Source organism: Falco punctatus (genome assembly GCF_963210335.1).
Source record: "Falco punctatus genome assembly, chromosome: 2".
NCBI lineage: Eukaryota > Metazoa > Chordata > Aves > Falconiformes > Falconidae > Falco > Falco punctatus.
Genome location: NC_137581.1, coordinates 62,413,207 through 62,441,112, shown reverse-complemented (window position 1 = coordinate 62,441,112; position 27,906 = coordinate 62,413,207). Strand labels below are relative to the sequence as shown.

Genomic DNA, 27,906 nt, shown 5'->3' with positions numbered 1-27,906 from the left:
CCGACTACCACGTTGACATCATGCAGCATCTGCCTTTGACTTTTTGCATATGCATGGAAAAGACACACCTCTGAAAATAAAAATACAGCTTTAAAAACAAAATAACCATTTTGTTACTTACAGCACTTGATAAAATGGTAATGAGACATTCTTTCATCTCAGGCTGTACTCTTGCTACAGGTTTCAGCATTCTCTTCTGCTACAACTGTCATGCCCAGAAAATGCATTATTTAGAGCCCTTCCCCAGGTATCCAGTATACCTCAGAATACATTATTTAATGTAGTTTCTGTTCCAGGATCTTGCAGAGGCTTCCGAGTCATCCTCACCCGACTGCTGGAGTTACGATAAACCTCTGTGCGTCTTGAACCATGACTACTGCACGTGCTATTGTAGCACAATTGATTGACACCGCTCCTAATCCCACATCACCAGGAATAGAAAGATTTAATTGGTGTGCACTTGCAGCCACATTCTTCCAGCACTGAGGTGTGCTGCTGCACTGCGGCTCTCACAGTCCTGCCAGTTAATGGCTTTTCAATAGCTTTCAAATGGCAGCAAACTAAGCTTGATGAGTGGGCTCGAATGAAACAGCAGAACAAGGGATCTTAAATTTTATTTGTGCACATTGTTCGTGTGCCAAATGTGACCAGATTCTTAGCTAGTACTGAAACAGGATTATTTTTAGTTCCCACCAGTTGCTGTGTGAATAGGATATTGATATAGGTTGCCAAAAATAACCACCTTTTAGCATCTCAGATCATTTTTCAGTATGCTGTAAGGTAAAAATCAGGATAGAGCTCACAGCCATCTTCAGACTCCCTGGTTTATACATGGGTTCATTTAATTTGAGCTAAGAAACATGCTTATATGTGCATTCTTCAATATGTTCTTGTTTTGTCATTTCTTTGTATTACACTGCATCTTTTCCACACATGGAATATTTATGTCAGAAGACAAAACCTGCAAGCTCTGCATGGTTTATATCATGATTATGTGCATTTTATCTAATGGTATTTTAATCATTGATGGTGAGACAAAAAGCCTAAGAAAATGCATCACTAAGAACAAGTCCATACAATTATTTATCAGACCGCAGAATAACAAGTCAATGTATACTGACGCATTGCCCGCTTTCAGATTAAGGGCACACAAAAGGCAGACCTGCATTGTATTTTAAACACCCAGGCTGCATCATCCTCTGAGCACAATTCCTGCATTACTTTTCCAAGAACAGTAACCCAGGAATTTGGTTACTACTTCTTTGAGAAACCTGCAGCAGAACTATAATAAAATATTCTTATAAAATCAAAAAATAATTTAAGAAAACTGTGCTCAGAGAAGATATATATTTGCTTACCATGTGTCATGCTTACCACAGTCATCACTTCACTGAATAAGAGCTGTTGTAAAGGGAAACTGATAGTCCAGCCATGTTTAAATCTTTTATTCATCTGAAAGGTTCTTACCTACTATTTTGTATACACATCATTTTTAACAGCTACAAAGTGTTAAAGGGACTACAAAGGGAAAAGGGTCTAACTCATTAGTGAGGATTACTGATTCAGATTCTATTAACTGTTCTGCAAAGTTCCCACAAGAGCAGAAAGATATATATTCACAGGCTTCCAGTTATCCATTAACAAAACCCTTAGGTGAAATCGCTCAGCTCCTAACAGCCACATATTTAAAATCTGGTTTTAGGAATAATATGCACAACAACAGTTTTGCAGAACTAATTATTTAGGTGCGGTTTTTTTCCCCCTGAAAACATCATTTTTCAAAAGAAAATGAAAAAAAAAATATTTAGAAAAAAACAGGGGAAATAGGGATAAATTATATAAAACACAATACAGTAATTACATTACCATGGAAACTTTCTGCTGTAAAGCTCAGAAGTCCAAAGTAATTAAATCTATCCAGACTTTCTTTCACACCTATACAACACTAGGCCAGTTTGGGCCGTATGGCTTATAAAATAAACATAGAGAGTGTTTTAGGAGGCAATGTTAGTCATAGTTCATGAGCAAGTGTCAAGTAATCTGACAAAAAGCCCTTTGAGCAATACTTTTTGGTGGAGACATACCTGACAGGTTCATCTCTGGTGGTACTGTCAGGCAGACAGACTGCCGTGTCTAATAACATCACACTTCCACCAACCCACACTGGTTTAAACCAGAAGGACTCTCAGTAAACACTGGTGAATGGGAGCAAGGGACAAAGGATGCTTTGCTGAAGGCAGAGATAAAAGGAAGAGGAAGCATTTCTGATTTTGGCTTGAACAAAATGTGGAGAAAAAGTATTTGGATCTGCCTCATTTCAGATCATAATATATGTTTATCTACTGAATTGATATAGTGAATTTTTAGGATGATGGAAATTGGTAGCATTTATATGAAAGGCTAGACTGCATAATCCATCCTGCAAAAATGAAAGAGAATTTTAAAAGTCCAAGTACAACCCCCAGTATCAATACAGGCTGGGGGATGAAGGGATTGAAAGCAGCCCTGCAGAGAAGGACTTGGGGGTACCAGTGGATGAAAAACTGGACATGAGCAGGCCATGTGCACACTCAGTCCAGAAAGGCAATCAAATCCTGGGCTGCATGAAAAAACTGTGACCAGCAGGTCAAGGGAGGTAATTCTGCCTTCTGCTCCACTCTGGTGAGACCTTTACCTGGAGTACTGCATTCAGCTCTGGAGTCCTCAAGAAAGACATGGACCTGTGGGAGCAGGTCTAGAGGAGGGCCAGAAAGATGATGAGAAGGCTGGAACACCCCTCGTATGAGGAAAGGCTGAGAGAGTTGGGGTCATTTGGCTTGAAGTAGAGAAGGCTCTGGGGAGACCTTATTGAGGCCCTTCTATACTTAAAGTGGGCTTATAATGGTTTTAAACTAATTAATGGTTTTAAACTAAAACAGGATACATTTAGGCTAGGTATAAGGAAGAAATTTTTTACGAGGGTGGTGAGACACTGGAACAGGTTGCCCAGTGAGTTGGTAGATGCCTTATCCATGGAAACGTTTGAAGTCAGGTTAGACAGGTCTCTGAGCAACCTGATCTAGTTGAAGATGTCCCTGCTCACTGTAGGGGAGTTGGACTACATGACCTTTATGGGTCCCTTCCAACCCAAACTACTCCCATGAATCTATGGTCCATTACAAAGAGTATTAAGGTACAGGACAGACTCTCGAATGCTGCAATCTGTTGACTTTGTATTTACATCAGACTAACTGGGAACATAGCCGCTGTCTGTACGGCCAGCATGACTCTGATCTCTTCTAACATGCACTAGTTCAGACAAGCAGGGAAGCATGTGGGGTTCTTTGAGGGTCTGCAGTGCTACACAGTAGCTGGGGATCGTGCCTTCCAGCTGGATATTTGGACTGTGCAAGTCCGTGGGGTGGCATATGTGCACATACAGCAGGGCACTGTGCCCTCTCCCTTTCTCCAGGAGCCCGGGTACCAAAAAATATGTGGTCAGCTGCCCAAGTAGGAATGACAGCCTGCAGGTGAATTAAAGAAAGACACCAACTTTTCAAGAAGTGATACCTGGCAGATGGCTACTCCAAAAGGCCTTTCATTTTAGAATATCACATGTACTTTTTTAAAAAATAATAACAATAATTTTTTAGTTTTACAACATGGGTAATTATCATTAGTGAACTTTGCAAAAGAAGTGGAAATTTAAATGGAAAGAAAACAGCGTTGTATATTGCTGTCAGCAGGAAGCTGTGACACATGCAGAAGGGCAGCACTAAAGCAGCACAAAAATGAGGAGGGAGGAAAGGTCCTAGAGAAATGGTAGCATGAAAACATTAGCCAGAGTAAGTGGCATGAAATTGAGAATGAGGAGAAATGAGAACAAGGGATAACAGAGTGCAGAGACAGGATGAACCTTTAGGAGAAGTGGCAGTTAAACTTGAGGCAAAAGGAAGCCAGAACAGGAATACTGAAAGGGAACAAATCTGGCCCACCTGTTGGGAAGACACATGATTTCTACTGCAACCTTTTGCCAAGCTGGGAAGTAGAGAAAGAACAAAGAGAGAACAAATTGCAGTGCCCATGCTAGTAGACATCCATGTGATAAACAAAGATTTTAAGTGTGAGAACAAAATGATAGACTTAGATTTCTCAGATGAGCCCAAAGGAGGGAATATTTTGTTGTCACTGCTTTTACGAAATAAATTGTACAATTTTCTTATTCACAAGAAAAGTGGTATTAGTCATGTTAGGTTTTTTCCCCTGACTGAACTCCAGCAATGAAAAAGGAATTCTGAAGAAAAAAACCCCAAAATATATAAACAGCATTTAAAATCCAACCATGTCAATTATGGAAGTATACCTGGACAAGCTCTAAGTGCATTGTAAAACTGCTTTCTCTGAACACTAGGGAACACAGGTACATTTTCACTCACAGCCCCACTGATTTCAAGAAGAATATGCCAGCCTTTAAGTCTTAGAAGAGGCACAAGTGTACTTGGACTGGGGTTAAAGACTGAGCTGGTATTAAACCTGGTGACAAAACATTTAATATTAATGTATTTGATTTTGTCCAGCTTAACAAAAATAAAGGTAAAAAAGAATCTAGGTCAGAAAACAAGATAGATTTAGCCCTTCTAGAAAAATTCCTTGCCACCTCTCCCTATAAAAGGAAAACAGCCACTTTCATGCTATGTATGAATCCAGTATTCAATGAAATTACAGATTTTTTAATAAATTTTGGAACTGGTCTGCCATCACTAGGATAGCTCTTTGTTTTAAGATGAACACACAATTAGAAATCGTCATCTCAGTGTAGACACTGCTTCTGCATCTCAATTCCCAAGGCTCAAAGTGTGTCTTAGAAAAAGCACCTATGAATTGTTTTCTACAGTAACTTAGGAAACAAAAACACTGTTTAAAATAAGGTCTTGCTGGCAAGAAATTATATGCTGTATTGTATTCATATCACGTAAATATTTTGTTACTTTTCCAGTGTCTTCTGGTATCACAAACAACGGAACATTAATATTTTCATCCTCTTAGTATATTGTAATTTACATATAACTGTAAGATTTGATAAAGGAATGCACTATCTGAAAGCAATTTGAATAATGAGAAAAACATCATAACTACTGGGTTTAAAAACATGACAGATGCTCCCTTTTTATGGCATTTTCATTCAGTGCAACAAAACTTGCTATATTCCTTCATATGTTACAATTTCGTTGCATTACTTACAGGTTTAAGCCTTCAGACACAAAAAAATGGAATGCAGAGTAACATTCACATTGCTCATATATTTTGATAAGTGATACTTAGCAATCAATCCCTGGCCATGCTATCCAGCTGCCAACGAGCCACTCTTCAGATAACATCTGGTAGTTGTATGCTCAAGAAGCTAGGAATGAGCCATAGCAGATCTGGACGCTTAGTATGAAGGACTCTATACTAATTTTCTCTATATGCAGCACAACAGAACTAAACACAGCAGTTTTTTCAAACAAATTTTCAGATTAACTGGCCTGTGAGATGGATGCCAGGTTTGCTCCATAGCTAGCAGCAACAGCCCAAATCTCATAACTCAGTCAATCACTGAAGGTGTGGTTGACCCCTGGAGAACCAGTTGACTTTTCCTCTTTTCTTCATTCCAACCTTTGCACACTTCCCTCCTTTCCCATTTCACTGAGAATACCTTGATTTTTCAGGAAGTAGATGATTTTCCTCCCATTCTTCTACAACTGGATCAAACCCTTACAGAACAATAAAAACGAAAAAATCCTTTTTCTTCTTCCCCATTTACTGTTATAACTGAATGCACCATGGGTGGACTAATCCATAATTATTTTTTAATGGCTTGGAAATAGTAGATTAAAATCACAGGTCATTATTACCCAGTACTGATGGGGTTTGCAAAATTACCAGTAGAAGTTATGTGCCATTTGAGAGTACTGCTTGCTTCCGCCCACACCTAAAATTACCATTTTTAGGATGTGTGTAGACCTCTCTAGCAGATCCTTAACTGGACGAGATGAAGAAGCTATCACTTGTGGTGGGACAGCCCAGAGCAGGGTAATAACAAAGCCAAAAACGAGAAAGAAATCCCATTAGTGTCATATATAGTTAGTTCTATCTTTGGCACTGGTGGTGGCTTGATAATGAATTTCTTCATTACAATCTGTGTATACAGTTTTTAGAACTAGATTTCTTACAAGGTTTGATGTAAGGATGTTACAGAGAGGAGCTGCATAATTTTTATATAGAAAGTCCCTTATGAGACTGAAAAGAAGCTATCAAGACACATGTTAAAATTATAAGCAGAAAAACATGACAGCCATCAGAATGACCAGACACAAGAAAAAAATGAAAAAAATAACTATGAATTTCCATGTAAGGAGTTATAGGTTCAGACAGATTTTTTTAAAAAAGTTTACAATATTCAGGAAAGAAATAGACAAAGATAAGAATTCAGTCCAAATGCCATGACTCACTGTATTGTAACTTTACTTCTTTTTCTTTTTGAATTGGTTTAACCGTTTTAAAACCAGGAGACAAATAATGACCACAGTGAAGGATGGATGAAAAGCCAAAAGTAGAACTGAGGAATCTGTGTATCCTTTATCAGGACAAATGTTACTACAACATCAGTCTTGAAGTATAAGTAGAGATAACTTGAAAGGACTGCAGAAGGAGTTAAGATAGAAAGTGTTCTTAATTTATGAAAAAATAATTTGGTCAGCTGAAAAAGCTGAAGAAGGAAGTGACAGAATCTGACTTGTGGAACTGTAAAACAGCACAGAGGATGGTGGGGCAATTGGTAATCTCAGAGATAACTCTAATACTAGGTGTTCAAAGAAAAAAAAAAGAAAAAAAGAATTGATGTTGAAGATTTGTAAGAGGTGGTGAAGTGACAGTTTTTTAAATTAGCCAATCACGACATCCAGAAAAACCAATCAAAACCAAAAAACTTGCACCATATGGAAGCGCTATAGACCAAGAACAGAATAAATATTAGATCTAAGTTTTAATTGAAATTACAAGATACTGTGGGGAGTTCTGTAGACACAGAATGAATACTGGACAGCTTTTATTGTAGTGACAACTGTGATATACATAATTGTTTCAATATAAACACTATAATAAAAATAGAATATTATCAAATTATACAAAAGACAATCTGAAAAGCAAAGCCTGAAGTTAGGCATAAAGGTCTACGTGAGACCTATTTAATTTTCTGATGTTTCTACTGTCCCTTTCATCTCATCCTAAATACAGTGATTTTCAGAGCCTTTCTGCATTCCATTCTTCATGTAACTCAGTACAACTTGTTAATGCACACATGGCTCCCAGTTTTTATTTATGAATGAAGTACAGAGCAGAAATGGGACTTAGGGAGGTGTACAAGGGGTGGAAAAATAAATGCCACTTTTAATAAATTTACAATGCTGCCAGATGTGCACAGTGCAGCAGCTGGGGTGGTCACACTGACTCTGCACCTTCTCTAGTCTCTGATGGTCGTATTTATTTATTTATTTCCTATTTTCACTTTGCGTCAGCGCGTAAGGAATTTGTCATTCTGACCACAGAGACTAGGTGAGAGTCTGAATTGATGAGAATGATAATCAAATCAAGGTTTATGATGATAAGAACTTTTGAAATTATATAAGATATTACGATACTACTTGAAGATGATATGGACAAATAGATAAACTCAGCAATCGAGTGAGATGCAGAATTTACTGCCCTCCGCATGAACACGGTAGAATTACATCTCATTCTCAAACTAGCAGAGAATAAATTAGGACCTGACAAGAATTAGGCAGCTGTTAGGGGAAGGACAGGGGGAATGAGAGAGAAGCTAAGAAATAAAGGCATGGTAAGATGGCTAATAAAGGCACCAATTTATAGGAATGCCCAGGCAACACTGAGAAAGCAGTAAACCAATATGATTTTAATAAAATGATTTGAGGTCAAATTAAGGGCAGTCAGTGAGGGTATAAACAAAGGCAGTCAGAAAGATGATGGAAAAGAATTTCTCCCATGTGGGCAGTGGACATGTCACAGCTGAGATGGCAGTAAAAACAGAAAAAGGGAGGATTCCCCAAACACAGACAGAATGGTGTGGAGAGTGCTGAGGATTAATCAATATATGTAAGATGCCTCGATAGTCAGTTCCTCCAAACAGAAAGAACTTAAATATTCAGGTCAGATTCCTGTTTTGTAAGAACATCAAAAATAAAGACAAATTTCCTCAACTCAGTGAGCAGCTGATTTACACATGAACAAGCAAAGAGTAAGGCAGCTTTGTACAGTTACTACACAATACCACCAGAGCAGTAATAAATGTCAGCACACTATCTAAATTTAGTTGAAATTTCAGATAGCTGGAACCCAGATTTTCTATTTTATAATAATATGCTTCATGTTATATTTCATTCCCCAATGATCTGAAAACCTGTGGAACCTATTCTTTCAGAATAATGCATTTCTTTTCTTACTGGAATGGCTGGCTGTTAGTAACAAATAGAAGATTCATTCCTTTGCTCTCAAATGAATACTTCTTTCAATCAAACACTGTATTATAAACATAGTTACTATTCTAATATTCTTTTCTTTGAAATACAATAGTAATTACCTTTTATTTCAAATAGCAAGGGACACCTGAGAAAGTAACAAAAAAGAAATGCACAAACATAATGGGGTAAAACAAGTCTATAAAGAAGAATTATCCAGTGGGGTAAATCACGTCACTCCAACCAATTTATAAGGCTTTGTTTGCTCTCATTTATAGCAGAGTTTTCCTTGAGAAAGAAAGGAAGTATTCAGCACCTTACCATCCTGGCAGAGGGCAAACTGTATGAGAAATTATTTCCTTCCCCATTCAGCCAAAATACATTATGTTGAAATCTCCAAGGTTTGCCACTCAACATTGTAAATTCTTAGAAGAGAAAGCCACACAAGTTGGTGCTGACTATAAACCATTATTTCAGAATTCTTAGATTTTAACCTCAAAATCAGTAGGGGTTTTTTTCATTTCCTTCAAAGGCAGCAAAGCTAAACCCTTTAACGTGAATGACCTAAGATTATTGAAAAATGACATAAATGAGCTATCTTGGAAAAAAGCATTAGCAAGTATAGAACACCAAGACTAATCTGCATAACGTCTTTCAAATGCTCCTGTTGAAACTGGTGTTAACTGGAGACTGCATTTATTCATTTTTCAATGTATTTGTCATTTCAAAAACACTTTTTCTTATCATTGCCAACACATTTTTGTCAGATTCAAGGACAACATAGCAGTAGTTAACGCTGATTTGACTAGAGAAATTAGAGGGTTTTTTTCATCAACTCTAGGCTTAATCTTATGGCCTTAGCTGAAGTCAAGAGTGAATGGGGCTCCGCACATTTTATTAGCAGTTCTTCTGGGTCTTCCATCTATGTAAATCAATGTTGTGTTAAATGGGTTTACTAAGTTCAGTTCCTTATGTTTTAAGGAAAAAAATAATCACATCTGCTAAAAAATGTTGGCATTTGCTGAACCTAATTATAGTGCCTGAAACTAACACATACTTTGAGCATTTGCTAAAGACAGTTTCATATTATGATGCATTTAATCACCAGAAGTGAATTTCAAATATGGATTTTAAATGTATGAAAAAAGCTATAAAGGCTTAGCACACAGACATATCAATAATAATAATATGGAAAGGTCCAAACACTGTGATATTAAGAATTTGTGTCTGTGTGTCTGTGTGTGTGTGCGCGCGCGCTTTTTTCTCGTTTTGATCAGGGTACCATAGGTAGTACAGAAGACAAGTTATAGGTGGTTTTCTGGGTGTGTAAGTGAGTAAACAGGGTCCTTCAAAGGCTAGCTTAGGAGACTGGTTAACCTGTAGGTATTCTCTTCTCTGAGTGGTTAAACATCTTTGTACCTGGTCTCAGTCAACACCTGGTAATCAGCTGCATGCAAAAATCCCACTTAAATGTTTGCATGTAATGTGTTCAGCAATTTAAAAGGTCACAGATATGATTCAGTAGAGGCAGACATTTCACAGTGAGACTTGGGATGACAAGGCTGGCAAGATTTTCCCCACTGAGTTAAGCTGCTGATAATAGACCTAAGGAGTAAAGTGGACAGCTCCTGATGTGCCAAAGAGACACTGTCTCTGGAGGGTTCAAGACCTACATCCTGAATAAGTGACATATTAATATATTCCAAAGAGGTACAAATGTGACTGCGACCCCTGCAGACCTAAAAAAAAAAAAAAAAAAAAAAAGGGGGGGGGGGGGGAGAACGAAAGAAAAAATATAAGGGTACTAAAAGGTCATATGGTGGTATTCCTCACCAAGAAGGGTGCAATCTAATGAATGCAATCTGAGACATAAGGCCAAAAAGCAGTGCCCTTGACCATGCAGCTCAGGAAATCTTCTGTAGCAAGTCAGCTGGATAGACGAAGGATGTTTTTCAGATTTCAGCTTTTTAGCAACAGATGAAGAGCTATTCTTGCTTGTGCTGTTGTTCTTTCTTGTTGTTTCCTTCTTTTACATAAATATTTTAAACTGTAACCTATTTTGTATGTTGTAAATAAATATTTTTGTTTACAATTATCTTAAACTACAAGTGATTTCAAGGTAGTTAGCCAACATCAAAGCATTTTACATTAGTAAAAACAATTATGATCTTAACAGAGGAGGTAAAAGGACTCTGTAGTGAGCATCTAGGTTACCAGCATAAGTGAACATACTACTACAAGCCATAGCTGTCTGATTGCTACCTCACGTTATTTTTCAGATGAGCTGGCAGCCTCTGGCTCCCCGGCGATCCTCCACCTGTAAACTGGGAGCCCTGCAGCTCACCAAGATGCTCTCTGAGATGCTGCAAACAATGACATTGAGTGGAAAACAGACTGAATAGTTAAAAAATACTGTCCTTGAAACAGTTACGTGAAGGGAGCAAGTTGCACTCAGATTATCTCAGCTATTAAAAGCAGAGTTACTAGCTACTCTTCTGTAAAAAATAATCAATAGCCCACTGCCAGATATAAACAGTTGGAAGCTACCACCCTATTCACAGACCTTTTCCTTTCCCTTGATTCTTTCCCATACTCGCCAAGGTACACAGTGGACAAAGAAATGCCTTGCTCCTCAAAAGCAGCTTTTAAAAGTCCAGGTTTTAAACAACAAATGTTTGGGGTTTTAGATGCTCTCTGATCTGAGGCAATTTGTATTGTACTCTTATGGCTCTCCTTCACAATATGATCTTGTCCTAGAGATTTCATGGTACTTTTTTTTTTTTCCTATTTTATCAGCAGGATAACAAGAAATGGTTCTGGAGAAGAACACTGTCACGGTGAGGATGACAGTATCAGAGGAGTGAAGGCAACAGCGAGTGCACTCAAGGTGTACTGCTCCAGTTCTGCTCTGATGAATACACCCTGAGCTGGTCACGATGGAAGAGAAAGGCAAATCTGCAGCTGTTCACCAGCTGCTCCAAACATATCAAGGGTAAAGAAGCCAGAGAGAAGGGTGAATGGCTGGTTGACAGCTGTAGGGCCCTCACAAGCACATCCATCAGTCCAGCTCCAGTTGGTCACCTCTCCGCAACTCAAAGACTGGGGCAGCTGCTCCAGGGAGAGCAGAGCTGAGGACAGCAGCCCCCAGGTGTTGACTCAGCCCACAGGCAGTGTTTCTCAACACAGCAGCAGCATAACAAGGGCAGGCAGAGAGGTAAAGCAGAGATCTGCAAGCCCTGGGCTCATAGTCCTGCTCAGTGTATTGTAGGCAGGTGATGGCTTATCAGTCCCTGTGATGACGTTTGATGGAAATCTTGCTGTAAGACACAGATGCAATCCTCCTCCTCATTATCAGACACCTCCTAGGGCAATGGCAAGCTGGAGCATAGAAGGCAAGACCGAGCGACCATGAAAAATCTTGGTGGGTAAGGAGGGGCAGAGAGCTGTGCCTGGCTGAAATGAGATCGGAGCAAGACAAGAGTGCTACAGCCGGGCAGCTGCAGCAGCAGTGTCTATCCTGGTTGAAAAACTTTTTGTTTTCTCCAATGAAATTCCGGCAGGGAGGAGACCAGAGGTTTGATAGCACTGAGGTGAAGGTAATGCTGCCTTGGCATGCATTAGCCTGAGACTAAGCCTCCACTTTGACTATTTGCATGATATTCTTTTACACATGGAAATGTGCTTTTTCTTGTCCACACTGAATTTTCTAACACATCTCTTAAAATCTTCCAGAATCCCTGACCACAATGGCTCCACTCTGATCTTTTACTGGTTTGGTGCCTCTGAGTTGTATTTTAATTCACAACCTACTATACCTCTTAGTCAAGAGAAGGAGACAGCTCCTTGGTAAGGAACATAGCCCTTCTGCTTAGTTATTTTGGCCTCTTACTGAGTGGTTGTGTACCAAGAAGGGCACTTGTGGAATATTCTTGCTGATTAGTACGTTAAGTTAATAACACACTCTTCTAACGATGAGCATCTCTACAGATGATTTCCTGTATCTCTCTGGGCCTTTTTATAAATATTCATACAAATAAATTAATTTCCTCAAGGAAACTTTTCAACAAAATCTGAGAACAAAATCTCTTGTGTAACTTGCTAAAACAGTAGGTTTGTTGTGCACAGAGAGGATTTGCTGGCAAACAGACAGAGGCTACTGTTTGAATAGGTAATGTCATGGTCCATCTACTGCTCTTGGATGACCCAATTGTACTTGTCCCCTTGTAGGAACACCACAAAGAACATCAGTGTTCGTTTTTATAGAGTATGAAGTATTCAAGAAGAAAAATCAGTGTGAGAACTAGACTATATTCCTTCCAGTTTCTGTTCAGATCTACATCTGAAAGGAATAATAACCCATCAAGAAAGACAATTTAACAATGTTTATGCTGAAGTTTTGAAAGGCAGCACAAAGACTGTCTAACTCTCTATGGTGTTGCAGCTCTTTGCTGATAAACTAGATAAGGAAAGCTTACTTATTTCAGATGATTCATGTTATTTAACTGCTGCTGAGAGACAAAGGACAGATGTTTCACAAGTCAGATTTACATATCAAGGGTTGGCAGTAAACTAGACAAATAAATGACACCAAAGTATCACATGAAAATAGTGTGAAGGTATATGTTCACATGGAGATGTCAAGAAGAATACTGAAGAGTTAACATCACATTATACAGAGAACATATACTAGCAACATGACATTATTTTCAAGAAGCTGAAAGCAAGAAATGAATAGGGAGCTACTTCTGGCAGACTTAGTATACATAATCACAGAAATTAATACATATATCATAATTATGGAAAGGCGTGCAAAAAATGTGATGCTGCTAATCAACTAAGAACTTCCCTCCTAAACCAGGCACGTGACTGGGAAAAAAAAATGGTATTATAAATCTATTCAGAACTGAAGTGGAATTGTAAATTATTATTTGCCTGCTTTACCATGATGGGTATTTTCCATTTCATGGACATGATCTGATCCACAGGAAAAGCATATTGGGCTTGAAACACTTGATAGTATCATCTTCCTAGCTCTTGCTCTGAAGCATACACCTCTCTATGAGGGTGCACAACTTCCATGAAATTTATGATGAAATTTGTGGATTTCTATCCTTTCTTTCCTTAAGAAACACAATGCAAATGGCTGGGGGAATTGTACTGAGCACCTGGGGGGACTGTAGTGGGTGCTGTCCCACTACATCCTTCTACCTTGCCCTGTCACCAATACAGTTGTACATGTGCAGTCAAGTACGTGCAGCATCTGAAGAGCAAGGAAGAATGCGTTATGCTGCCATGTTGACAGAGCTTTAGCAGAGCTCTCAAGCTGCTGTTTTTTAAAGCATGACTTAATGCTGCAACCTGTCCCATCCTGGTGCCCCAAGAGCCTGCTAAATTTAGAGCCACATCAGATAGCACATTTCTGCCCTAAAACACAGCACCACAACCTTCCCTTTGATTCTGCACATAGGTGCTATGACTGCAACAGGTCAACAAAGCAGCCACCCCACTGACCAGCCCATCTTGTCCCACACATTTCAGGCTGGAAAAGGCCATATGTAAAGTTACCTGAGATATACATCCACCTATGCATGAGTATGAGGCACCAGATGCATGCATTTTACAGTCCTTTCATTTCTTTGACCATGAAGGAAGCATACAGACCTAAAAGTTAATTATTTTAAGTTTCTGCATAGAGAAAACTGCTGCGAACTGGGTATAGCTTCTCTTGCTGCAGCCATGAACACTTACTGCAAAATGAGAAGTGTCATCAATGGGAATATACCTCTCCGATTCCACAGTAACCTTAGCACAAAACATGAAAATCATAAGCACAAGGACATTACCTGTACATTTGAAGAAAATGGGGTGCTGATCAGCTTCAACAGTATCTTTAAATCTCTGAACAACTTGAACAGATCTGGAGAAGTTTTAATTTCCTGAAAACTTACAGGCTGCTTTAACATCGAAGGGTTCTTAAGCAAAAAAATCTTATGTGTAAAACGAAAGAAAACACCTGTAAATTGTTTCTTTTCAACTAAAAACTTGAGTTTCTAGCTTTATTTTTTCTTCTTTTTTTCAAATGAAGAAAAAAAACATTACCTGTTCCAAAGTAATTTTATGAGTCCAACTTATGTTCTGTCCTACAAAATATATGAACAGCTCTGAGAGTGGATTACTACAGTCACTTATTTGCTACCCATTTAAAATACTAGTTATGTTTTCTCTGTTACTGGAAAAATTAAACAATGTTAAAAGTACAGAATACACATTGGCATGCTCTATCTATAGAGGAAGCACTAGGTGTGACTTCTATTTGTAACAGAAGCAATTTTGCTTTCAGTTTGACACTTTCAGCTCCGTCCTCCAAGTGTCCTGAGCCTGCTTCATATGCTCTTAACACTAAGAGCTGAAGCCACCTATTTTAAGAAGCACCGCTCTTCCATTCAGGACTGTCTGCTTCTCTCTCAGATGCTTAGCTCTCTTCAGTTCACAAAGACTGGGAGAAAAATACAAAACACTATATAAACCAATAACATTTGCATTTCATGTCTTTTCACCTCCTGGCTGATAATGTTGATAACTTTAAACCTGCATAATTTAATTAGTTTTCATGAATTATTGTTGTTTACAGTGTTAAGAAAGAATGTTTTATCTGATGGGATAGAAGTCACTACTACATGAACAAAGGAAAGTTTCATAACCTAAGGCACAGGGCAATGATTTCAGAGAAACAATTTTCTCCCTGACTAGAAAATTATTCAGTCTTTGATAAGCATCATCAGTGATGCTCAGAAAACATTAGGAGAGACATGGAAAAACGTGAGAGTAAAGGAGAAAAAAGCATATGAGGAAGAAGTAGTCTTCAACACACTGCATCAGAATTGCAAGATCAGACCATTAAAGAGAAAGAAAGCAAAGACTAGAAAGAGACCTTCAGGAAAGTAAAAGGCTTTTGAGTAATCCTGTCTACAGTGTGTACGAGTGCTGGGAAAAAAAATTGTACCTCAGGTGATCAAATTCAGACTCTTTAGGATGCCATTTTTGTAAAATGGAAGAAGTTATTTTTAGGTTGTTCTGTGTAAGACAACCTTGACATTAGATCATATAATAATAACGATCATAATTTTAAAGAAAGGGGAATCTAATACACTGAAAATACATGGGCAATTATTTCATTAGAGTATATTATCTTGGAAAGCATACTTGGAAGTATTAGATACAGTAGACTAGAGTTAGGATAATATTAAACCCAGTAAGTCATATCAGCAAACATGTCAAGAATGCTAACGTGTACTACTGAGGGGATTAGGTAGAACTTGTATTATATATAAGATATTGTGCAGGTTTTTTTACAGATGAAATTAATCTTCAGTGTTTGCTCTTATAAAATCAGATTTATATTTATAAAATTGCCTTTTAAATCAAAGCTTTTTTATAACCAAAGTATTAGAATGAAATGCATATTCAAGAATGCCCTTATTTTATGAGGTCTCTTGTGTGAAATTCCCACAGATATAATAGGAGATCTGTGTGTGAGGACAGAAAGGTCAGGCTGCGTAACCAAAGGGGCAGAGATACCATCAGGACACCAGCTATGCTTTGTACAAGTTATATTAGATAATTGGTGTTGAAGTGGGAAAGTTACTTAACTTTGTGGTAAAACAAACAGCAACTCCTACAATATAACCTTGTGGCTTTTTGCATTTTCAAATAGACATTTAATTTTAAAAAATAATTACTAAAAGCCTAATTCAGTGCCAACTGAAGTGCCATGAAAATGTTTCCACTGACTAGTGGGAACACTGACTGGTAGGTCCAGCACAAGGTTTCTCAAAAGGCTTATTGAAGATAGTTCCATTCATAATAGGTTATTCAAACCTAGTAAGCACAATGTCATTAAGAATATACAAAAAGTTATGTTAAGACCAAGGTGCTGAGAACTAACACAGAATAGGAGGACTACAAATTATGGGGAAAGACATCCCTTGGATTGGGAAATTGGGGTCAAAGTAGGTAAATATAAGGTTTATGAGATGGAGAACCTATTAGCCTTGGTCTGAGAATATGGAAACACAAGACAGATCAGGAGGAGCTGGCTTGGCTATGGTCTGGATGTTATTTTGCAGAACCTTCTGGTGGCATTTAGTACCTCCTCCTCCCTCCAAGTCCTTCTACTATCACCTTTCTTGACCAGTAACATTGGCTCATTGATGGAGATAGAAATGATCATGCTAAATGACACAAAATGTGTTGCTAAAGGTGGTGTAACCTTGGAGGGAAGACCAAATTCTTCATCTTTCCAAGTAAATGAAGATATGTGCCCTGGGACCCCATGGAGATCAGTCATGGAAGGGCTAAGGTAGCAGTGACACACTTAATGTGTTCTACCTGGTGGCATCTGCCCTAAATTATAGCCTCTTCTCAGCTCTGGGATCCTGTGCACCAGGCAAATCTGGTAAATCGAACAGCATCAGCAAACTCTGGTAGAGGAAACCCATTCCTAGGACAGGAGGGACACTATGATGCTGCTGAAATCTGAAATGTAGGCATCGCAGGAAGGAAGATGGACCGGAGACTAGGAATGTGACTCTTCTCTTCAAAGCAGGAGACTTGCAAAATCAGTAAAGAGCTGCTGCAGGAGGTTTAAGTATTTCTGGGCACATCGCAGGGTGCTCTGAAGGTTACTTCAGCATTTCTGAGGCAGCCCAAGACTGTCTTAGCAGATTGAAGCTGCTGGCAGGTGGGATCACACACCCTTGAGTCCCAGGGCATGAAGGATATGAATAAAAACAGTATGGGAAGAAACTTACACCATGTGGTCATTTTTCCAAGGAGCATGTCAGATGTGTTTCCTTAAGTCTGACAGGAGAAGCTGCAGCAAAGCTTTTTTATCTTACTGCACTGCACAGAAAGTGTACAATTTAAAGAAAAAAAACCCCAAACCCAAACCTAAGAGGAACATGTTCAGTCACAGTTAAAGAAGCACTACAGAGATTTTAGAACACACTCAAACAAACCACTGGGAAAAAAAAATTAAATATATGTATATAAGGGTGGAACAATAAGGTTCATCTGCCCAATTTCAAATCAGTTTATAAACTAGTTTACGAAACCGCACATTCAAATTTTTCCTGGCCATGCTGGCAAGAAAGTGATTATTGATCCTGGTAAGGTCTGTGTGTGGTTTAAAGGATAACAAGCAATGATTTCAAGGGAATATAGAAGTCAAGACAGAAACAAGACCTGTGTTTATACCCTTAGTATATCCCATATTCTCTAAATAAAGTAACAAAACATACTCGATGTCTCATTGCAAAGTAAATATAAGGTAAGATTAAGAAGCAAGTAACAATAGATTTTATAGCTGCTACAACAAATGATAATTAAAATGTCTTAACATTAATCACTCTGGCATAGCAAAGACTAAAGAATCACATACTTACTCAGAGAAACAATCATTTTCTTTGTCAAATATTCATCCCTGATGTCATCTTTCTGAAGTTTGTTTAAAACATGTTGCCAATCACCATTTTTTGCAGCACAAGTTTTAGTCAAATGTCAGTTGGGTATTTTTTCCACCCATCAATCAACAAAATCCGTTTCCAACATCCATTCTGGCAAACCATCCCAGCACCACTAGAGCATCATAAATGGTTTGCTTTTGGACTAGAAGCCACCTCTATAAAGACAATTTCACAAAAGGAAACTACCATTCGCTGGCACCCTCATATTTCTTTGGACAAAACCCAAAGTTGCTAGACTACTATACCACTTTTAAAATTTTATTAGCATTCACGAAAATAAACAAAAAAACAAATCCATGAGTTTCCTGAAATCCGTGCCTTGAAGCCTGATTATACAAGTAGAGGTCTGACCTCTAACTTTAAAAGGAAGTAGTTTCATGTTTTAAAAATAAAAGGGGGAGGGTAACTCCATAAATACAGAGAAGAGGGGGAAAAGTAGATATGAAAGTTAAATGAGGAAAACTGAGGGTTAGTTTTTGTATGAAAACTTAAGGTAGAGTAAGAAAGAAGCCATGCCTCTGCCTTACCGTGAAGGGCCAGAATTTTGATGTCACACAGATATAAGACTGTACAGAGAGCATAAGACCCAGCTTTTATCTCCTGATTAATTTCCAAATATATCAAAAGTGATTTTTTGGAACTGGCATTTCCCTGTGGAGAACTGTAGCTGATGGTCATGCAGCAGCCCATGCTAGGAATAGGATAGGAAGGAGACGGGTAGGGATTTGGGCACAATGATGATTCATTGAAATCAGAAAATTTTGTGGAAACTTCCATGTTTAAGTGAACCTCTCTTTGGAAAGGTTTTCAGGTCCTAAAATAGAATTTCTGGTCAAAATACAGCAAAACAACAGAACAGACAACAGCACACTGATCAATATATGACTTGGCTGCAAGAGGAGCATGTCCTACCAAAAGCCTGCCAGGTTTCCTGCCAGCTTGGCTGGTGACCTGAAAGGGAACAAAGCTTGCAGTGTCTCCAGGCAGTCCTGCCATCTGGACTGCCTCCACATCATGAATCCTGAGGTCTCTAGGGACTGCAGTTCCAGGAAAGCCCTGCCACAGAGGCATCTTGCAGGTCACTGTCTCAAGAAGTTCCCTGTGCTGGAGGTCCTGGCTCCCAAGACTGCTTGACTCCTGCTAGAGATGACAGTGAGCAAGTGGCCTGGGAGAATCAGGAGACAAGGGCTGAGCCAAGAACCTTAGTCTTGAGTTTTCAGCTTTCTTCAGAAATTGAAAAAAATATTTTATTCCTAAATAATTTTCTCTGTTTTGTGGAGTACTTGCTTCTGAAAGATGTACCTTTTTTAGAAGAATTTCCTGCAAAATAGGAATCCCAATGGATTCTTTTGATTAGATCTGAAACAAGGTAAATATTACGTTAGCCATCTCTATTATAGCACTTCCAGTACCATTGTGAAAAAAATGGGGATGATGACAGACAGCCAAGGACATTTTATTTGCATGAATATTCTGCTCCTCATGCAATGTAACAATAGGAAATTATGCCAAGATCAAGAAAAAGTACATTTTAGAAAACTGTTTGCCAGTCAAGTGCCTAGTTTTCAGCAGAGTTCACTACAGCCTATGAAAGCTACCACCATTCTTTACAGTCAAAGGCTCTTTTCCTGGGAGCAGTTTCTGCAGGACGGCTGCAGAAGGGACAGTTTCCACATTAGTGTGGCTTGGGTTTCTCTTTTTTTTTTTTAAATCTAGTCATAGTTTTTCCTAAAGCATCCCAGGCCCAACTTTTTAGCTTTCATGTTTATTAAGGAAATGAAAAGCTGCAGTAGTCTCTGCTCTTACAAATTCTCTCCAGGCTGCTGATTTTTCCTGCTCTTCCTCACTTCCTGAGCAGGATTATCGGGGTGCGAAAGCCTAGGGCATTCTCTCACACAATATAAAAGTCTGTTCAAACTGGAAGATGACATGCTTATTTTCTGATTTATATCACTTTCAGAGTCAAGTGAAATAACACATTCAAATGAAAATCTGCAAAATTGGAGGTAGGGTTTAATGGAAACCCGGGAGCATGCACATGTCCTGTTTGCAAGCTGCCTGAGGCTTTTTTCCCCCACTGTATCCCACCAGATGCTTACGCTTGCAGTCTGTTTGCATATCCATTAAAGTTTGATTTTTGCCTGGTAATTATTTCCTTATACCTGTGAGCCTCCAACAGTACGTTGTAGGTTACAGAAAGATCCTACTGCTTCCAGTGAAAGAATAGTCATACAGGACAAACACAAAGCAGCAGATGAATGAGACACATATACTTCAGCACTGCAGAAGCTGGTTATTATTAAACAACATTAATTGTATCCATTTTAAACAGGGCCTCAAGAGGTGATCAAAGCCTCGCTCTGTCGGGGACTGTAAGCACCAAGGAGAGAGCAGTCTTTGCCCCAGGGTGCTGTGAGTCTAAGTGTCCAAAGACAGACAGTGGGCTGCACATCCTAATGAAATCAAACAAAAAAAGGCACAATGTCAGCATGACTAAACTGAACATACTAAGCTTCGACCTCAGCAGACCAGCTGCTTACAACTGCTAAGTGTCCAAATCCAATCAACTTTGGGCCTTTGCCTGTTCCTCAAATTTAACCTGCATTTTCCACATTCTTCAGCTAGCAGACAATGCAGCACCAAATGCTAACGACCACACAGCTATGAGAGTTTAGCACACGGGATCCTCCAAGCTGACATGGTCATTCCGCCTTGTTAGCTCATTTTCGCTGCCAGGACCTGCTGCCAACCTGCCAGAAGCCGGCTGTTTCATCCCTGCCACACAGCCAGTTTCCAAACAGCTGTCATGGCAGTGTTCAAAACTCTGCTGCCAGTGAGTTAACTATTCAAGCATTTTTAAAATGTGGGAGGAGTGACTTAAAACTATACATAACATAGACGCACACATACACTTGTGTTTGCGGTGGAATTATCATGCTTCTCAGATGCTTGAAGGAACATTAGGTCAGCAGCTATATCAAGTCATGTCATTTGCTTTGCTGATTTTAATTCTCATGCGGTGATAGATCTTCCTTGTCAGATGCTTTCCATCTTGTATTTTGGTAAATTGCAATGCAATTCTCAATCCACATTAATACTATACCACAGTTAATGACAAATGAGTTAATCATGATGAAATCTTTCCAGAGGTTCCCTTGGGTTACCTGCTTAAGCCGCCATCAGTATTATAGTCATCACACTCAAATTAAGGATCATTATGGCATATATTGAATATTTGCCTTCACAGCAGGTAAGTTCTGTTCAACGCATCTAGGATGCTTAGGAACAGCCTCCTTTGGTTCCCCTCTGCAAAATATCTCAAGCAGGAGAAAATCCAATGGGATTACCTTATGAAAATATTCCTAGTATGCCGTGCTTCATATTTACTTCTAAAGTGCTCTTGAGACTACTACTTATTTCACAGCAGTGTCTAGTAATAATATGTTCACTTAGTACCCAGTGATCATACAACTCTTACTATGCCACTCTTACCAACCCCTAATCCCCTGGCGCAAAAGGCATTACAGCCTGTACAGTAACAACCCCAAAACAAAAGACTGCAAGTGGTTTCTTTTCCCTATCATCACCACCATCCCTGTCCCGACACATCAGATAAATGAATGCTGCAGGAAACGCCAACTCTGTTAATTCCTCTGCCAAGTGTCCTCTGCAAGGTGCTGTAAATTAGAGGTGCACTGAAAATTTTCCCTGAGACTTGGTAAATAATTTCCTTAAGCTCAGTTCCTAGGAGGCAGGTTACATACACAGGTGACTAGCCTCAAGGGCACCTGGGGAACACTATAGTAGCACAGAAATAAACCCTACAATCCTCACTTCTTGGGAAAAAGTCCTCCAATTATCTCAACCATCAGGGGATCACGATGTAACCGTAAACTTCAATTCACTTCACCAAATACTTCTAGCTTCACTTAGTCTAGATTTTTACAAATAAAAAGGTAGAGTGAATTTGTTCCGCTCTTTTTATTCCTTAACAGTGTAAATGCCAAGACTTGGGCTCCTGCGCAGGTGGACCAAGCAGAAAACATGACAGTGACACAAACCAATGGAGGGAAGAATTGGGTTCATACTTAATACCAACCAATTCCAAATTTGATGGCAGAAATACCCAGATGCGTGTAAAAATAATTTCAGGCCTCTCAGGGCTCATATTTTTTGTGAGACTCATCCAAATATTTTCTGCCTGACTACGTATGGGTGCAAGAAGATTGCTAAGGGGGCTTTAGCTGCCCACTACATCTTCAGCTGCCTTGGCACCTGCAGTGTTATCACTGCTGTCCACCCCTCCCCCAGGAGCAAACCTTGCACAGCTCGTGCTCTTCCAGCACCCACTTCAAAAAAAACCCTGAAGCACTTCCCTCGCCCCGTGCCGCATCATTTCCCTCACTGGGAAAGCAGACCCTGGGGACTGACTAACAGTCCTAAAGGTCTGAAAGGTTACTCTGGAGATGAAGTAGAAAAAAAAAAAAATCCACTGTGCTTCAAAGTCCAGGAATATCTTTTAACCCTACTAAATTTTCCTGCAATCATGGACAGCAATTAGCAACAGTGAAGGGCAATGAGTGGAAAAGGTGAGGAAAAAAAATAATAATCAGTGCTTTGTTTTTTTCTCACTATGGGATACTCCCCAAATTAGCAAAATTCTATCCTGACAACACCAAATGTGAAAGGGAAGGCCATACTGAATTAACAGCTTATAAATCAAGTGTTGCAGAAGTACTTGGCAGGAAGAAAACACCTAAGCTAAGCAACCAAGGTAAGAGATTTCTTCTTAAATATAATTTCAGCAGCGAGGTACAACTCTTATCAGAATGGGGCTGTTTGAGCATGGCAAGCTTCAATAGTTCCCCATTCTCTAACAAATGCTCATGCCCTTAAAAACATATTATGGTTTTGTGGGTTTTAAAAATTTTATTTTGTTTTTTTTTTGAAGGCAATGTTGAAGAACTGGTATGAGCCTACTATGAACTTCTCAGCATTCTGAAAGAAATACTGGACTAGAGGTGACCCACTTACTGTGTTCTGGGTGAGTAGGTTTAAACAGAACACGAATATTCCCATTGGGAACCACTTTCCTGGCTTGGCTTGGAAGAGTCTCGTGCCTGGATCTTGTTTAAAAAAAAATACGATATGCCAAAGTCAAAGAGTACTCAAAAGAAAAGAGAATTAAAACGAAACAAAAACAAAGCAAAGAAACCCACCCTGACCCAGGGACTACCCCAGTGACAGTTTCATAGCATTCTACAGTCACTCTGTGGCACATTTCTAACACTTCTCTTTAACAAAGAGAAACTATTTTCTGTTCAATCATGACAAAAGAAGAAAAAGCAGTTTTGGCTTTGAAAACACTGCTGTGAGTTCTAAAGAGTAAGCTTTAGCACAAATAATACTGCTAACGCAATTATACCTGTATTTCTCAAAAAATAACTAAGTCACATTGAACCAGATGAACTGACTCTCTAAGGTAACTGAAATACATAAACCCTCATATTTTCTTTGAGAAATGCCATCACAGAAAGATAAAACAACAGAACAGGAAAAAGAGTTTTGATTTAGGAAAAGACCCCAAATTCCCTCCCTCATTACAAATACTTCTGCAGAAACAGTATTTCTCCGAAGCTCTTCTGATTATATACCCATAAAAATCACATGTACTATATCACTGGTTCACAGTTTCACAAATACCAAGAATACTCTTTTGTGAGCTTAAAAATCTGGTTATATACAAAAATAATCATCTAGATGCAACTTTATTAAATAACAATGACTGAGTGAACATCATAAGCCAAAGTAACAAACCAAGTTTTTTAGCTTGCTAAGGCAAAGAAAAGGGAAGGAAATGTTTTCCAAAGATGTGACAAATGGCTATTTTCTTTGCTATTTCACTAGAAGTACTATTGACACAGAAAGCAAATGCAAAACCTTGAAATATGTCAAACTGCATCTATGTAAGATAACTTTGCATTGTGTAGCATTTTTAAGACAAAATTCCAGCATAAGGCTGTCAAAATAATAGCTCCAAAGGGCCCATTTACATTTTCCTAGCAGCTAATGAATTGCCTTGGAAAATGGCAGCAGGCAAGCTTATGGGAAGCATCTTTAAATTTGTTTTTCCTTTTTCTAAAGTATGAGCCTAAGCACTACATTTAGGAGTGAAACACTCCCTGTTGGCTCCAAGCAAAGATGGAAAGAATCCTAGTATATCTTTGAGAAAAATTCATGACAGTGGTATTCACTTGTCACAAGCAAAGGGAAAATGAAAGGATATAGTCCTTAGCTAAAAAAGATATAAAACGGCAGGAAAATAATACATGGACAGCTTTAACCTGCATATTGTAATATTTACTACAGGTGCTTAAAACTACATGTGACAGAAAAAGTATTTACTATCATTTTTTCTTTGCCAATAGTTGTTCTAAGACAGCAATCCTGGTGGAACTTAACTTCATGCAGTGCCTGGATTACAACTGACCTGCACTCAAAAGCCTCTGTACAATACAATAGCATATCCTAATTAGCTCTAATAAAAGCCTCTTTAAAGGCACAGCTCTTCATAGCCCTCTTTTGACCTTTGGGCAAACAGAAGAGAATATGAACACTTGAAACAAATTAATTACAAGACAAATAATTTACTTTCTATCCCAATAGTATAAACCAGCTTTGTCTTAATTGGGAAAACAGAGGTTGACCTTGTGTAATTAGAAAATGGGGTATAAAGTTCGACTGCTTTTTGGGTGGTGACACATGGTCTGGCTTTCAAAATTACTTAGTCCCAGACATTTTGATAAAATGATTGCAAAACAGTAATAGTGAAACCAAGGTATCATTAAACTGATTAAGCATAGTTGATTAAATGTTTAGCTAGCCAGAAGAACAGGCACATGAATGTTGGCAACACAGAAAAGCTTATGTAAAGTTGATGACCTGGAATATAACCTAGCTCGATGAGCAAGGAAACAGCCTAGCACTTCAACAGGCTCGCTAAAAAGAAAGTTGGAGGGAGCAACTTAAAGGTCCTCCTGCCTGAGAGTTTCCACTTTGTTTTAGCAGTACACAGTGTAACTCACCCCTTGCCCCCCCCGTTAGTTTCTACTGTGCAATTGTCCAAAACTCCAAAGAAAAACTGCTCTGGAGAAGGAACCCAGTGAAGGAACAAGTGTCTTACTGTCTGTGCCTCTGTTCCACAGTTACCATCTACTGTTCCTTTCTTAATCATAGCCAATAGACAAGATTCATATATTAATTAATGACTCATTTATTAAGGTAAATAGAGAGATTACGTCAGAACTGCAGAATATAGGAGCATGTCCAGCCACTTTGGTCTGGGTAAGCAAATCTGCTACATCCTTATTGTGCAATGGAATAAAACTTGAGTGTGCAATAACCCTTCCCCTGAGGAATAAACTCAAGGACATTGCCTACAAGGGAATGACAGTGCATTCTGGCCAGGTCACTAACCTAAACAATTAAGAGAGCAGGACTGTGGGAATGCCACAACACAAGATTATTCTGTCAAGCAAAATATCAACAGTTTGACAAGCCATGCCTCGTTAAACCTCTGTACCCTTCTACCCAAGCCTTCCTCACTGCCAAAGTGTTTGTGCAGATAGCTATGTCCAAAGGTATGTAGGAGCATCCAGGTGAGACAAAGGTAGAGTACTGAGACCAAGATGACTTAATGGCATCTCATAAAACGGTCCCAGTTTTGTAATTATGCATAGCATCATTTTGATTATCTGGTGTCAATGTCTGGGATTCCAAGCCACAGCCACGTTTTATTTTTCCTTTCTCTGCTTTTCACAAAAAAAAACCCAAAAAAACAAACAAACCAATTTTCTAGGGACTGCAGCATCAATTTCTAATGGCACAGGCATCTTTGTCTTCAGCTGTCAAAAAAGATGTAATCAGCTGAGAATTTGTGCTTCACTGCTTCCATTCTGTTATTTAACAATGATAAATACGGATCAACATTTGACTCCACAGTCTGAGACCCTTATTATTGTCATGCTGTTTTCCACCGAACGATTCTGTTGCAAAGAGTAAGAATCTGAAGTGATACAAGTACACCTGAGCTTCCAAACTGCTTCGTGTCTCATCTTAAGCCACATTTCAGTGGGCAGGAATTAAAGTAGTTTATGTATAAAATATTACATTCTTTTACCTCTCCACTGACAATTTTATAGAACATTACTTTTCTTCCAGGCTGATATTTGTCTTATACCCAACAAGCATGTATTTCTGGAGGAAGGACCATACACTTACATCTTTCAGCAAAAGACTTCTCAAAGGAGCTCTCAAAATTAGTATAAGAAGAAAAAATAAAAAAGGACGTTTTTGCACTCCTATACATTTGAATGCATCCTTTAAGGTCAGTCACTCTAGACAGTCTCTTAGGAATTGCCATCTTGGTGCTTTTAAATGAAGTCCTATTTGTTTGAGAGCTCCTCTTTAAAGTAAGTTCAGGATCAGGGGTGTATTTTCCACACTGCTTGCTTTTTCAGAAAACATCGTCTAAAGGTCTAAATCTGTTAATTGCAATTCCTGTTTTGCCCGAGACTAAACCGGATATCTTTGCTTTATTCATCAGGATTCCTTTCCAGAAGTATGCTTTAGCCAGCATCTACCAGCAACGTGCAGCAGAAGCACACACCACACACACAACAACATGACTTCCAGCTAGTTTATATACTCCTAAATTCCCTAATTCTTTCACTCTGTTACAGACTTCCAGCACGAGTACAGGTAAGTGTTTTCACTGTGCCTCAGCTGTCTTTCACAAAATTGAAATAATTACACAAGCCTGTTATGTGTGAGTTATACATGCAGGGGAAGCTCAGAGTGAAGTGCTCAGAGGCAGACAGAGTTGCAGAGATTATTTTAATAATGTTTCTGAGAAAGTTCTAGTGAAGAATAACTTCACTAGATAGATGGATGGATAATTTTCATCAAAAATCTGCATTTTGAACAACCCACATAAGACAAAGTGTGCCTTATGGAACGAGAAGAGAAGCATCATTATCCCCTACCCTCTTGTAATTGTCCTTGCCTTTTTTGGGGACGTGCAGGTATGTCACTGTCACTGCACTGAGCTATTTAGCCCCTCATCTGGCTAAATATCTACTCTTCCCCTTGTTATTTACCTAGTCTTCAGCTATTTTCATAGCATTTCCCAAGCCTTATATGGTCTCTCTACTGGTTAGTACCTAATGGATTCCTCTTCAGAGCACTTGGTCAGTCTCCCTTTGAACTCACGTAATGCAAAGATGGAAAGGATATATACTCCCTTTACCTTCCCTACCCGCCCCAAAGTGATTCCAAATGCATTGTACTAGCACACGTCCTGTCTCAGCAGACTGTTCAGAGCTCTTCCATGTAATAGCCAACATGTTATGGTCCTGTCCGTAGTTCTCTAGAGATAAAAATAAAGCCACAAGTACCCAGTCTTGGTCCCAAAAGCTCCTCAATAAAAGACAATAACGCTGTAGTTAAAACCATGGTAGGTCATTAGAAACACACCACCACTACTAAGAAAGAAAATCTGGCATACTATTAAAGTAAAATGGACAACCAACAGAAAAAATGCCCACAGCATTAAACACTGGGAACAAACACATATAGACAAATGACAGATCGCTTGTGAAGCCGATTGCAGTATTATTTATAATTACTATGTCACACCATTCTTTAAATGATCTTCCTAATGCTGCTTGCTGCTTGCCGCTGCATTTATAACAAACTTTTTTAAAGGTCAAATTGTACCAGAAAACTTTCTCAGTATTAATGGAAGTTTGTGTATGTGTTAAATGCTTCACATATGCCTCTGACCTACCAGAAGGAAGGTACCAATTAAGAGCAATCCACCACATGAGTTA

At 38.9% G+C, this 27,906-nt stretch overlaps 1 protein-coding gene across 4 annotated transcripts in view; it reads right to left on the bottom strand.

The window, feature by feature from the left end:
• The window catches only part of MYO16 (myosin XVI), a 452,710-nt gene that overhangs the window by 321,517 nt on the left and 103,287 nt on the right, over window positions 1-27,906 (bottom strand). For 3 of the 4 annotated variants that reach the window (XM_080377716.1, XM_080377717.1, XM_080377719.1), the window contains one exon: window positions 122-27,906. This exon is cut by the window's right edge. The exons of the other annotated variant lie outside the window; for it this stretch is intronic. In XM_080377716.1, coding sequence (XP_080233842.1) covers window positions 122-149 — 28 coding nt within the window. In that variant the 5' untranslated portion in view covers window positions 150-27,906. The remainder of the gene's footprint in view (window positions 1-121) is intronic. 4 annotated transcript variants of the gene reach the window in all.